The sequence below is a fragment of the Sinocyclocheilus grahami genome, unplaced genomic scaffold (genome assembly GCF_001515645.1).
Source record: "Sinocyclocheilus grahami isolate Dianchi unplaced genomic scaffold, SAMN03320097.WGS_v1.1 scaffold471.1, whole genome shotgun sequence".
Classification (NCBI taxonomy): domain Eukaryota; kingdom Metazoa; phylum Chordata; class Actinopteri; order Cypriniformes; family Cyprinidae; genus Sinocyclocheilus; species Sinocyclocheilus grahami.
In genome coordinates, this window is record NW_015505650.1 from 588812 (window position 1) to 603522 (window position 14711).

Below are 14711 nucleotides of genomic sequence, written 5' to 3' on the forward strand. Positions count from 1 at the left end.
GTGTGTGTGTGTGTACGTGTGATTTACTCCATGTAAATCCATCTCAAACCAAATGTCACATGGCCGTTCTCGTGCATGTGAGGATTCCGTCAGGTTGCGTCTCATCTTTCCTGGACAAGAACTGGTTTGAAGAGGAACCCGCTGGCTACTGTCTAATAGAATAACAGCAGAAGTACTACAGCCAGGTGTGTGTGTGCGTGTCGTTCTGTCTCTATCTGTTAAACACACACACACACACACACACACACACACACACACACACACACAGTCTTTCCTGTCTATCTGTCTTCTGACAGCGCAGGGAAATGTTCTGAGAGCACATTAGTCAAGCTAACGAACGGACACACGGCCTCCCTCGCCTCCATATTAATCTGTGTTTACCGTGCTAAAGTCTCCTCTACAGGATGCCTGGCTGCAGGGTCTGGCACGCAATGAATTGTGAGTTGCGTTGCCATAGGAGCAGGTTGCTATGGGACGTTTGGCGCATTAACGGATCGCCGTTTGACCCGCAGCTCAGAGGCCACGTCCACCGGGAGACCAAATGGCTGGTTAACCCACTTGGCAGTTCTGAACCTCCAAAAACAGGCCAGCAGACCAGACCAGACGAAACGAGACGGAGGGGAGGATGTTCCGGGACAGAGCGCTCCGCAGACTCATTATTAGGATGAATGAGTTTGCGAAATTCTTCTAAACCAGATGACAGAATTAAATGGGAACGATCACTAATTTTCTAAACAGTTGCAGCACTTTTGCATGAGTCTGCATAAGCCAGAGACGGTTAACGTACATACAGTATATAAAAAAGTTAACTATGCTATATTCACTAACCACCAGCATTTCAGTTCAACTAGAAAACACACTACCGTTTTTGTTTCTGAAAAAAGTCTCTTCTGCTCACCAAGTCTGCATTGATTTGATTAAAAGTACAGTAAAAATTTTAAATATTATTATAATGTAAAATAGCTGTTTTCTATGTGAATATCTGTTAAACTAAAAAAGTTTTTTTTTTTTTGAAAATCAAAAATCAATGACTTTTTTACTCCATGTCCAGATATTTTTCTTGTTTAAAGACAAAAATACTGAGTAAGAAAATCACTTATTTTTTGCATACTGCATACTTAGTATCTGAGTTCTAGTATTTTCTCTCACGATTTCAGTGTTGTATTGTAACACATTTATGTTCAGTATCAATACCTTTAATTTATGTACTTGTATAATTCATGGCTGCAAACTGATTAAATGCCAGTCACCTATATTGATCAAATTATTAATGACAAATGATCAATTTCTTTAATCTTTAACAGCACTAGCGCATCCCCTCGAACCCTCGGGCTATTCCTCACCACATCATCTCATGTAGCATAAATGTAAAACAAAGATTAGATTAAAGTGTTCACAGATCTCTGTCTGTCCTCTGTGATTTAACATCATCTTCAAATCAAGAAATCTAACAATCTCCCTAAAAGGTCTGAATAAGCCGTGCCGCGCCGCTCCTGCAGTAAATACATAAGCTGCAGGCATTAAAGATTCACAACGAAGTATCAGACAAACCGAACCAGTCATAAGCCAAATGCTCAATTCCCACCGCATGCTCAGACTCATCTAAGAACAGGATCGGGAGAGAGATTTTAAAGATGACATCTCATATTGATCAAATTATTAATGACAAATGATCAATTTCTTTAATCTTTAACAGCACTAGCGCATCCCCTCGAACCCTCGGGCTATTCCTCACCACATCATCTCATGTAGCATAAATGTAAAACAAAGACATACTGGAGAGGCCATTAGATTAAAGTGTTCACAGATCTCTGTCTGTCCTCTGTGATTTAACATCATCTTCAAATCAAGAAATCTAACAATCTCCCTAAAAGGTCTGAATAAGCCGTGCCGCGCCGCTCCTGCAGTAAATACATAAGCTGCAGGCATTAAAGATTCACAACGAAGTATCAGACAAACCGAACCAGTCATAAGCCAAATGCTCAATTCCCACCGCATGCTCAGACTCATCTAAGAACAGGATCGGGAGAGAGATTTTAAAGATGACATCTGTTTAACGTCTCAGACTGAACCGAGATCAAATATAGTGCAAACTGAGACTTTTACTGAAGTGTCCTGCTTCTCAGATGTTTCTCCTGAGAAAAAGACTCCGTGTGCGTCTCCTCTGGAGTTTCAGATTGAGATCACAACAATGTGCTGACTTCAAATGCATGATTTTAAAATAAATACAGCATGTTATGGTCTCAAAATCACCAGTCACTTCTTCAGTATTACAGTATTTCTTATCATTCACTCGTCTCTGTGTCTCCTATTTTTGTCCTATATGACACAAAAACAATTTCCTGAAAAAGTCAAGAGGTTGATGTAATTCTCGCAGCTTTCTCTCTCTAAGAGCATCCCAGCTCCCTCTTTATGTGCTTTTAGTCTGCTTTTACTATTACTATTGCACATATTTCTTTATTGCACTCTTTTTTTTCCTGCCGGATCATAAAACAGGTGAAAAAATCCCACAGACACACATTGAAGGAGGGACCCAAACCACATCAACAGACCAGAAGATCACAGAAACATAAGGATGCAAGGACTCCTGAACACCAGACAGGAAGAAAACACCTAGCAACCATCCACAACACCCTAGCAACCACTTAGCAACCCACTAATAACCACTCAGAACACTGCATCAACTGCACAGTAATTCCCTCACAAGCACTCACAACATGGTAAGATAAAAACCACCACAAACACCATAGCTAGGGCCTTAAGAAATCTCTTTTATTTTTCCTAAATTTCATTTATTTATTTTTTCTAAATTCTGTGCTTTCCATTTTCGTTTTAATGGTTTAATTACATTGTAATAATAATCAAAAGTATGTCTAATTAAATTAATCAAACTTAAAATATGAAATATGAAAATATAATAATTTATCAAAATTGCAACAATAATAGTTCCTATAAAAAAAATGCTTTTTTTTCTCAGAAATTCTTTTTTTTAAACAGTGGTAATGAATTGAATGCCTACCATTTTTATGCATAAATTTTTATTAAATTTAAATAATGTTGTTTATTTAATTTTAAATTATATTTAATTTTATTACATTTATAAAATTTTATTAAATTTAATAAATCTTTAAAAATATATTTAAGTGAAATTTGAACCTTTTTTTTGCTAACAAAGTGCTGCACAACAGAGGATTACTGTTTGGGGATTAATGGACGAAAGATTGTGTGAATATAACAGGATACTTTGTTATATAATACTATACTATAATACTATAATACTTTGACAAGTACATTCTGCTGTCCAATTGTAATATATGTCATAATTTCTTCAAGTTAAACTGAACTTTTATTTTGGCGGGTTGTAGTGAAGACCTTTGAGTTCTGTGTCTCTGACGATTGTTTTTATCGAAAGAAATGGTGAAATGTGAAACTGTGGCGCTCATTCACACAGAAACAAGCAAAACATGCAGACATCGTATAGCGGTCTTTTTGTGCTTTAATATTCACAGATACTAGTCAAGATTTAATTAAGTGTACAGCACTACTTTCGCTTTATTCATCCAAAATTTGCCAAAATCCGTGACATTTCACATTATCCAGTAAATGGTTTCTGCAATTCCATCCACATTTTCCACATCTCAGAAATCACAGGGCCCTACATAAAGTAGCAACTACACTCAGATCTTAACAACCACCTAGAAATGCCCTAGTAACCACCCTTAAAAACCTGCGACCACTCCATTTTCTTCTAGTTTCTAATGTTAATGCTGTATCTGTTGTATCTGTGACTCAGACGATATATGTGAAACTGTGGCGCTCATTCACACAGAAACAAGCAAAACATGCAGACATCATATAGCGGTCTTTTTGTGCTTTAATATTCACAGATACTAGTCAAGATTTAATTAAGTGTACAGCACTACTTTTGCTTTATTCATCCAAAATTTGCCAAAATCCGTGACATTTCACATTATCCAGTAAATGGTTTCTGCAATTCCATCCACATTTTCCACATCTCAGAAATCACAGGGCCCTACATAGAGTAGCAACTACACTCAGATCTTAACAACCACCTAGAAATGCCCTAGTAACCACCCTTAAAAACCTGCGACCACTCCATTTTCTTCTAGTTTCTAATGTTAATGCTGTATCTGTTGTATCTGTGACTCAGACGATCTGGGGCGTCTGTAAGACCCCTGCATCTTCCTTTTGATCTTCTCTTTCCCTCTTTATATCTTCTCCAACTCTTCTCACTTTTTCCATCCCTCGTCTCTCAACAGATGGTGCACCATGTGGCGATCTGCCCATGTTGAGGTGGGCATCAGGGAAGGGACTGAGGTCTGCCCATGCAGCGGGCATGAGGGACTCGCCTGGCACACCGTACTGCCCGCTGACCACGAGTGAGGTGAGGTCAACCACTCATACAGGACTGGATAGGAAACTACAGACGTGCAACTACAAAAACAACTCAATTTTCTGAAGTCTGGAGCACAAACGCTGCATGATGACGCACATCCTCAAGTTTAATACTTGGGGTTGTTTCAAAAAGCCCTTCTGAATTTAATTTCAATCATCAGAGCTAAAACTCCCTGCGAGTGAATATTAAAATCTGCGCTCTCGAGTCGGTTGTTTATGGGCCGTTATAAGTGCATTATTGTGAATTAAAGTAGCCGGCCGGAACTGTGGTAATCATGTTAGTGTGCTTAGATGAGTTTATAAGTGTCATGCTGTCATCCAGCTGGACTGTGTTTTCTCCACACACTCATATTCTACATAATTGTCTTTCTTCCTTCACAGATTTTCTTGCTTCCAAGCTTCATGAATATCCTGTTTTAACCTCGCAGTTTCAAAGTTTGGCTGGTTCATTACCTGGTTCAGTCTGCAGTTCTTATTCTATATTCTGTTCTTTTTACAATTCACTTTGGTGTTACTACATAGCAACCACCAAGCAAAGACCTGGAAACCACTCTGGACACCCTAGTAACCACCTAGCAACACCCTAGAAACCAGTCACAACACTCTAGCATTGTGGTTATGACTTTTGTTGGGCAAACACCATTAATATTTGTAAAATCGATTTATTTTTACAATTCACTCTGGTGCTAGTAACTAGCAACGCCCTGGAAACCACTCAGAACACCCTAGTAACCACATAGCAAGGCCCTAGAAACCAGTCAAAACACTCTAGCATTGTGGTTATGATATTTGCATGGGCAAATGCTATTTACATTTTTAAAATCTAGTTATTGTTCAAATTCACTTTGGTGCCACTACATAGCAACCACATAGCAACACCCTGGAACCCACTCGCAACACTCTAGTACTGTTACAATTCACTTTGCTGCCATTGCATAGCAAACACCTAGCAACACCCTGGAAACCACCTACAACACCATAGTATCATGGTTGTAACTTTTGCATGGGCAAACACCATTAAAATTTGTAAAATCGAGTTATTTTTTTAAAGTTCACTCTGGCACTAGTACCTAGCAACACCATGAAAACCACTCAGAACACCCTAGCGACCACCTAGCACCACCTTAGAAACCAGTCACAACACCCTTGCATCATGGTTTTGACTTTTGCTTGGACAAACACTATTAACATTTGTAAAATCTATTTTTTTTTTAAAGTTCACTCTGGCACTAGTACCTAGCAACGCCCTGGAAACCACTCAGAACACCCTAGTAACCACCTAGCAACGCCCTAGAAACCAGTCACAACACTCTAGCATTGTGGTTATGACTTTTTTGCATGGGTAAATGCCATTTACATTTTTAAAATCTAGCTATTGTTGAAATTTACTTTGGTGCCACTACATAGCAACCATCTAGCAACACTCTGGAGACCACCCAGAACACTTTAGCAACCACCTAGCAATCCCCTAGCATTATCTTCGTAAATTAATTTTGGTGTCACTATAAAGCAACCACCTAGCAACACCCTGGAAACGCCTAGCAACGCCCTGGAAACCACCCTAGTATCATGGTTGTGACTTTTGCATGGAAAAACACCATTAACATGATAAAAATATTTTTTTATATTTATTTTTGCCTCTTTTTTTTGCCACAACAGAAGAAATTACACATTTCACCCATAATTCACACATCATTCTCATACACAAGAGCCCCTGCAGTCTTGTCTCCACTACAGGTGATAAACCCATAATGCAGCACCTTGCGCAGGAAGCTTTCCCTACTGTTTCTGTGATTTCCTCATTATGTTAACCAACTGGACGACACTCACCTTTTCCTGATATTGCCTGCGTGAGGAGTCCAGCGACTGGATCAGCGCCGTGGCGTGCCCGACAAACATGGCGTAGCAGGTCGCACCCACAATCATGCTGAGGATGGTCAGCCACACGTCTGTCATGCCGACAGGTGGATACATGCCATATCCGATACACAGCATGTGACTCATGGCCTTGAAGAGAGCGTAAGAATACTGCTGACCCCACGTGTCGTTCTGAAAGGAGAGAGCGAGAACGAGAGACCATCACAAACAGTTTATGTCCTCCTGATAGATGAACTACACAATGTTTACATACTGATATACCTTAATATTCATGATATATTCACAATGACTTTGCTAGTGATATAAAAATAAACAACATTATAATATATTGTGATGATTATTCTTTTTTTTTTCCAATTCAAGAAAATTCGATTAGACTAATTAAAAAAAAAAAAAAAAAGAAAAAATTTTTTAAATACTTTTAAAATTTAAAACCAACTGGACGACACTCACCTTTTCCTGATATTGCCTGCGTGAGGAGTCCAGCGACTGGATCAGCGCCGTGGCGTGCCCGACAAACATGGCGTAGCAGGTCGCACCCACAATCATGCTGAGGATGGTCAGCCACACGTCTGTCATGCCGACAGGTGGATACATGCCATATCCGATACACAGCATGTGACTCATGGCCTTGAAGAGAGCGTAAGAATACTGCTGACCCCACGTGTCGTTCTGAAAGGAGAGAGCGAGAACGAGAGACCATCACAAACAGTTTATGTCCTCCTGATAGATGAACTATACAATGTTTACATACTGATATACCTTAATATTCATGATATATTCACAATGACTTTGCTAGTGATATAAAAATAAACAACATTATAATATATTGTGATGATTATTATTTTTTTCCAATTCAAGAAAATTCGATTAGACTAATTAAAAAAAAAAAAAAAGAACATATATTTTTAATACTTTTAAAATTTAAAACAAATTAATAAACTCTATATAGACACATAAAACACGCACACAAAATTACTAAAACTTTAACTAAAATGAAACTGAAAAATATAAAAATAAATACTGATTAAAAATATTAATAAATACAATAATAATCTCAATTATACAAAAATTACACCTATCTTACAAAAATGGCACTGCTAAGTTGATTTCTGTGAATAAGTTTAAATGTTTTAATGAATATATTCAATAATCTGATCCAATTTGTTAATAAAATGTTACAGAAATCTCTGTCCAAATTGTTTTATATTAAAATGTTTTATTAATTTAATTTTATTAACTAAATGTACATATTGTTATTTATTACTTACAATAGTTACATTCATGCAAATAAATGCAAATAGTTAAATATCAATATTCGCTGAGTTTATAAAATGAAAAACAGTGTGCCTTGATTATTTTTAACTAGACCTTTACTATTTCTTGCTTTAAACATTTTGAATGCATAAATAGATCAAATATCATCAAAAGGTTGAAAAATATTAAGGTATAATCTTTTCAGCTGCACAAACCTACATGTATGTATGAAACAAAAAGTTCAAACGCTTCCAATGACTGCATGCATATGAATCCAGTTTGACTCCTGAGAGTTTGTGGTGGGAGAAAACACAGTGACATAGAATGAAAACAGGAATAAATGAGGCTGAAAAAGAGAAATCCGAGCTGGAGAAAACTGGGTCAGCTATTTAGAAAGATGTGAAATTTCTGCGTATCTCTAAAATAGTGAATAAATTGCCCTTGTCCTGTGGATGTGTGCGCGAGTCCGTGAGGAATCAATATTGGCTCCGTCTGAGGTGACATGTCCAGATTGCTTTCAGACTCATTTCTGTAGGGGCTCAATCCTGAGAGAGCGACAGCTTATTACAGCTCTCCAAAAAGAGGAAAAGATAATACTGTTTCATAATGACAGCCCTGTTACTGGAATAGCTGGATTTAACAACCTGAATGAGCTGCAGGCATCAAAGGTGAATCTGAAAAAATACAGATACAGAAAAGGTAGCGTGGCCCTATTTGACTTTAACGCATGCGTATGTATTTAAAATATTGAGAGGAATGCATTAGTGCATTAAAGGAATAGTTCACCCAAAAATGAAAATTTGCTGAAACTGTCCTCACAATCAGACTATCTGAGATTGGAAAGAGTTTGTTTCTTCATCAGATTTGGAGAAATGTAGCATTGCATCAGCTGCTCTGCAGTGAATGGGTGCCGTCAGAATGAGAGTCCAAACAGCTGATAAAAACATCACAATAATCCACAAGTAATCCACAGCACTCCAGTCCATCAGTTAACATCTGGAGAAGACAAAAGCTGAAACAAATCCAGCATTAAGATGTTTTTAACTCAAATACGAGTCCATAATCCATAATAACTCTTCCTCCAGTGAAAAAGTGCATCTCCTGTCATCTCTCACATCAAAATCCAGCCACATATTTGTTTAGAGCTGTTTAAACGCTGCTTGATCTGTGCAGATTTCTCTCCTGATTCAGACCAGAACACTGACTCACTGGAGGAAGAGTTATTATGGATTATGACTCGTATTTTAGTTAAAAACATCTTAATGCTGGATTAGTTTCAGCTTTTCTCTTCAGAAGACATTAACTGATGGACTGGAGTGCTGTGGATTATTGTGATGTTTTTATCAGCTGTTTGGACTCTCATTCTGACGGCACCCATTCACTGCAGAGCAAGTGATGCAATGCTACATTTCTCCAAATCTGATGAAGAAACAAACTCATCCTAACTTCGGATGACCTGAGGGTGAGTATATTTTCAAATAATATTCATTTTGGGTGAACTATTCCTTTAACTGACGTTACCAAATACAACTGTAAAATTGTACAAATGTATTAGTAAATGTTGAAATTAACATTAATAAATGCTGTAGAAGAATTGTTCATTGTTAGTTCATATTAAGAAATGAAAACAAAGGTGCAACTAAGCAAAGTTATAATTTTTTGGCTGAATGTTAATTTTAGACCCTGGTGACATGAAAGAATTTAAATACTAAGCAGAGCAAATCTAAGCTGCTTTTTTTATGATAGTCTCACAGTTTGCATCGCCCCGCGATGCGTCTGTTGTCTGCAGAGCTCCCTGCTGACTGATAACATGCTTGTTTGAATTTGATCACTGGTTTTATGTTATTGTAGGACCGGGGCAATCACAGACCACCAATTACTCCTCAGGGAAGCTGGCGAGTCGCCGCAGGCCCCATCGATAAACTACAGCAATACATGGCAGATCCTGAGAGGAGTTTTGCCATTCTCGCTCTCGTCGGGCTGATTCAGGGTCCCGGATCGGGTCTCTGGCATTCAGCTAAGGAAACTAAATCTCATGGGTGTCAGGAACAAGACTGTCCTCTCTCTCTCTGGACGCTGGGGACTCGGTGGCCACCTGTCCCCTTGATTAAAACAGAAGGAAATTAAAGGGGACCTATTATGCCCCTTTTTACAAGATGCAAAATAAGCCTCAGGTGTCCCCAGAATGTGTCTGTGAAGTTTCAGCTCAAAATACGATACAATAATGATGAAAATGCCTGTTTCTGTGGTTATGAAAAGAAAAACGCTGTTTTTGTACATGCATCGTTGTTTGTACAAGCTGCTGTTCCCCGCCCACTTTTCCAGAATAGGGCGGAGCCTTTACAGCTCGTGCCTCAGATACTCTGCCAAAACAAAACATCTGTTTGGGTTTGATTATCATGTTTTTCGCTTTCACGCTACATTGCAGTTCTTCGTCATCATGAAAACGTGTGTAGTGCGTGGCCTGCCTAATTGAATTAAAAAATGAGCAACTATAATCAAGTTTAAACTAAGTGTCATGTTAGCAGTTTTGCATATGCAGGAGCGAATATTAAGCATATTAGCAGCAGCATTTAGCATCTGTGTTTATACAGCTGGTGAAAAACGCAGTTTATAGCATATGTGATCGCGTGAGGACATGCCGATAGTAACGGACATAAAACAGGTTAAATGAATAAGCATTCTTTTGTATGCATTTCAACGGGGGGTCGGCGTGGTAGCCCAGGCTCACATAGATAATGATGAAAATGCCTGTTTCTGTGGTTATGAAAAGAAAAACGCTGTTTTTGTACATGCATCGTTAAATACAAATGAGCTGCTGTTCCCCGCCCACTTTTCCAGAATAGGGCGGAGCCTTTACAGCTCGTGCCTCAGATACTCTGCCAAAACAAAACATCTGTTTGGGTTTGATTATCATGTTTTTCGCTTTCACGCTACATTGCAGTTCTTCGTCATCATGAAAACGTGTGTAGTGCGTGGTCTGCCTAATTGAATTAAAAAATGAGCAACTATAATCAAGTTTAAACTAAGTGTCATGTTAGCAGTTTTGCATATGCAGGAGCGAATATTAAGCATATTAGCAGCAGCATTTAGCATCTGTGTTTATACAGCTGGTGAAAAACGCAGTTTATAGCATATGTGATCGCGTGAGGACATGCCGATAGTAACGGACATAAAACAGGTTAAATGAATAAGCATTCTTTTGTATGCATTTCAACGGGGGGTCGGCGTGGTAGCCCAGGCTCACATAGTCATAGGCCACTATTGTTAAGCCGGTCGGCGTGGTAGCCCAGGCTCACATAGCCATAGGCCACTATTGTTAAGCTGGTTGGCGTGGTAGCCCAGGCTCACATAGTCATAGGCCATTAGTTTTAAGCCGGTCGGCGTTGTAGCCCAGGCTCACATAGCCATAGGCCACTATTGTTAAGCCGGTCGGCGTGGTAGCCCAGGCACACATAGATAGTAATACATGCAGTTCACATGGCTCTTCGGAGCAGCAACAATACATATGTCTTGGCGATAGATCTGCTTGTTGGGGGGTGTTTTGTTCTTGTTTTGGCTTGTATTGTCCCTTCTATGTCTCCTGCTTTGTGGGGGGTTATTTCATGTATGTTATATTTGCAGCAGCAATATTTCTTACATGCTCACAGCAGCATGTTGTGGATGTATTGGCAGTAGCAAGTCTCGGTACTTGCTCTGCAGCAGCAGCAGCAGCAGCGTAGCAGATCTATCCCGCCAAGACCAAATACATTAACATTGTCATGTACATTACCATGCCAATCCCTCCGAGAGTTGTCATGACAGAAATAAATGTATATAATTTATAAAATGTAATAACATTTATTAATTCTACAATATTTATTTTTTATGATTAACATGTAATAAACAAACAAACAAACCAAAATGCAGCCAAACACCATTTTAAAATCTTAATTCAACTGATACATAGGGTTATTTTTATAAAAACAAAAACAATGGATAACATTTATTCATAATAGAATAAAAAATTTATATTTAAAAAGGTATTTAAAAAAAAGTACTTCATCTCATCTTGATGTACACAATGCAGCAAAAGATCAGATAATTGATAACAAATGAATTTAAGCCTGTGCAAAAAATAGATTCTCGAAACACATCAGTTCAAAACAAAAGGACTCGGAAGGGTCTTACATTTCTCGATAGATTTTTACCGTCACAACACACACTCATTCACAGTCATGCTGGTTCTAACTCATGGTGAGGATAAAATGCAAATACTCTGATCAGTCTGGAAAAGGACAGCACTGACTAGTGAAACATGCAGATGCTTTGAATGGGAGGTGAAGAGCCCTGATGGGAGCAGCTCCTGATCCTGTGTATGCAAACACTCACCACCATCTTGTTCTTGGACACCCAGCAGTCGGCGGGGAAGTCCTGCAGCATCGGCACCAGGAACTGCAGGCAGCCGTCCCAGTGACAGAGCAACAGCATCATTCCAATCAAGTTGACGATTCGCACCATTGCGCTGGCCAGGTCATAGGTCATATGAAAAATCTGAACAGGGACAGAAGCAGAGACAGGACATGTTGGACACAAGCCGTCACACTCAGGTCAATCTGAACATCGCTGACATTTGAAACGGCGTAGAGTAGCACTGACTACCTTACAATGCCACACACATGAAACGCGGAAATGCCACTTTAAGAGGTTGCAATTACTTAGACATGCATTTTTCATGAATTGAACCGAAATTAATTGTATGCTGCACACATAAATAAAACAAAAATACAGATACAAGAATTTAAATAATCAATGCAGTATCATGAGAAAAATAAATGCGACAATATATATGATTTTATCCATACAGTGCTCATTTGAAATGGCTGCATTTTAAATCAATCAGTGGGAACTAAATTAACATTTTGCACTAGTAAAAACAGAGAACAAGAACTTTAAAATCAATTTAAATGACATGCAAGACTGATAAGACTGTACAATAAGGTTTCATTTGTTAAGTTCAATATTTATTTATACATTATTAAAATCAAAAGTTGTATCTGTTAACATCAGTTAATGTACTGTGAACTAACATGAACATTTGTATGAACTAACATTAATAAAGGTTAATAAATGCTGTAGAAATATATTGTTCATTGTTAGTTCATGTAATAATTAATGCATTATTAAGAAATGAGAACTTATTGTGAAGCGATACCTATAATTTTTGTAGAATTTATAAATTATACTGTATATTACATAATTTATATAATTTAATTATTAATTAGCGTAATGGTTAATATGTGAATAAAAGTGCAAATCACTTTAAATTAATTATAAAAAATTATAAAACTGTATATATAATCAATAAAATGTAAATTATATAAATATATATATAAATAATTTAACTCTAGAATTTAATAGTTCGTATGTACATAAAAATAAATATATAAAAAGTGTTTTATGAAATTTAAAACTGAGTCAAAGGCCGATAATTAGTGTATGTTTTTGCAGATTTGGTGTGTGCTTCTGCTGTTTGAGTGTAGAAGTAAAGATTTTGTGTGTAAGCAGTTGAAAAAGACTGTAAATGCTTACACACAATTCAAACACACAGATGACTTTCCTGCAGTGAACACTGAGATCAATAACACTGTAACAAAAAACTCTTACTAGGATTCAGGAATTAGTTTTGCAGCTCAATGTCTGTTACAGTATACATACATTAAATTACAGATACAGATGTATAATTCAGCAATGAACTTTTGGGAAAAAATCATTTTCATTTTATTACTGTAAAGTAATTTTGCAGTAGATGAAAAGCACTAGAAAAGTTCAAATGCCAAAGAATTGTTTATGAACTTGGTATGCAGCACGATACAGTACAGTAAAAAATACAATTAAAAAAGTAAATTTAGCATCCTCTGCACATTCTGCCAAATTTCATTACAGTATATACTATAGCAGTTTCTTGGTCTCCTGACACAAGACTATCTAGGCAGTCATTTTTTCAGTTCTGCAAAAATGCAGTACACATAAAAAATGGTTACAAATAAAATTTGACAGTCACTACTGGTCAAAGTATAAAAGTATAAAGTAAGTATAAAACCCCTGTAGATGATTGGTTGTTAGGATGCAGATATTCTGATTGGTGTGTCATCAGTTTTGCTACCTAATGTTTAACTTACTCATTGTTAAACTTTTTGAGAAACGTGTCTTTGTTTTGAAAACTGAATTAATGGTTTGGGGAAAAAGTGCCAACTAAAATCAGTGAGGCCTATATGTTAACAATCGAGAAAACTGCAACACGACTAGATTCCGTGATCGGCATCTTATTGATTTCATGTTATTGTTTCGTCGGATATGGCAAAAAGGCTTATATCCATGATGAAAGTGGAGAGAGCGGTCGGAGAATCGGATCACCAAACAATTATGCAATGAATCTCAGACATATCCGGACGGGATTAGATTTCTCAGAGGACTTCGGAGTTAGCCGGGAAGCAGTAATTATCTGATTCACGAACAAATGTAAAAACAATTAGTTAGTGAACTGGGCCTAGTGAAACTAGCACATGAAACACTGCTTACATTTATATTTTATTCTGTGATAATTCTAGGGTGGCAGGTGGGGTGTGTGTGAGAGAGAGAGTGTGTGCGTGTGTGTGTGTGTGTACGCATTTTTGTGACAAATGAGGACATAAATTTGTATAATGACAAAGGTATGACAGGTATTACAAGGAGAAGGTGACTTTTCAGGACATTACCCCATGTCCCCACTTTTCAAAACGCTTATAAATCACACAGAATGGAGTGTATTGAAAATCTGAAATAGCAGAAAGTCTCCTGTGAGGGGTAGGTTTAGGGGTCGGGTTGGTGTAGGGCAATAGAATATACGGTCTGTACACTATAAAAACCATTACGCCTATGGAGAGTCCCCATAAACCATAAAAACAAACCTGTGCGTGTGTGTGTGTGTGTGTGTGTGTCAGAGAAATGGCTTCTTTCTGAATCACTAACAAATTAAATAATTGAAAACAGGTCAGAACAAGTCTGGGTTCCTTCCTTCCTGCCATGAGTTACAGAGAGAGAGTGAGGGAGAGAGAGAGTGACAGAGAGAGAGAGAGAGAGAGAGAGAGAGAGAGAGAGAGAGAGAGAGAGAGCGCGGAAGAAAGAGTCAAGGAGCGAGA

At 37.8% G+C, this 14711-nt stretch overlaps 1 protein-coding gene across 1 annotated transcript in view; it reads right to left on the minus strand.

The window, feature by feature from the left end:
* hcn4 (hyperpolarization activated cyclic nucleotide-gated potassium channel 4) overlaps positions 1-14711 on the minus strand; it is an 86509-nt gene that overhangs the window by 31164 nt on the left and 40634 nt on the right. Inside the window, exons 3-4 of the mRNA XM_016235568.1 lie at positions 11923-12084; positions 6748-6966 (exon numbers count right to left, since the gene is read on the minus strand). Of these exons, the coding sequence (XP_016091054.1) occupies positions 6748-6966; positions 11923-12084 (381 nt within the window). The remainder of the gene's footprint in view (positions 1-6747; positions 6967-11922; positions 12085-14711) is intronic.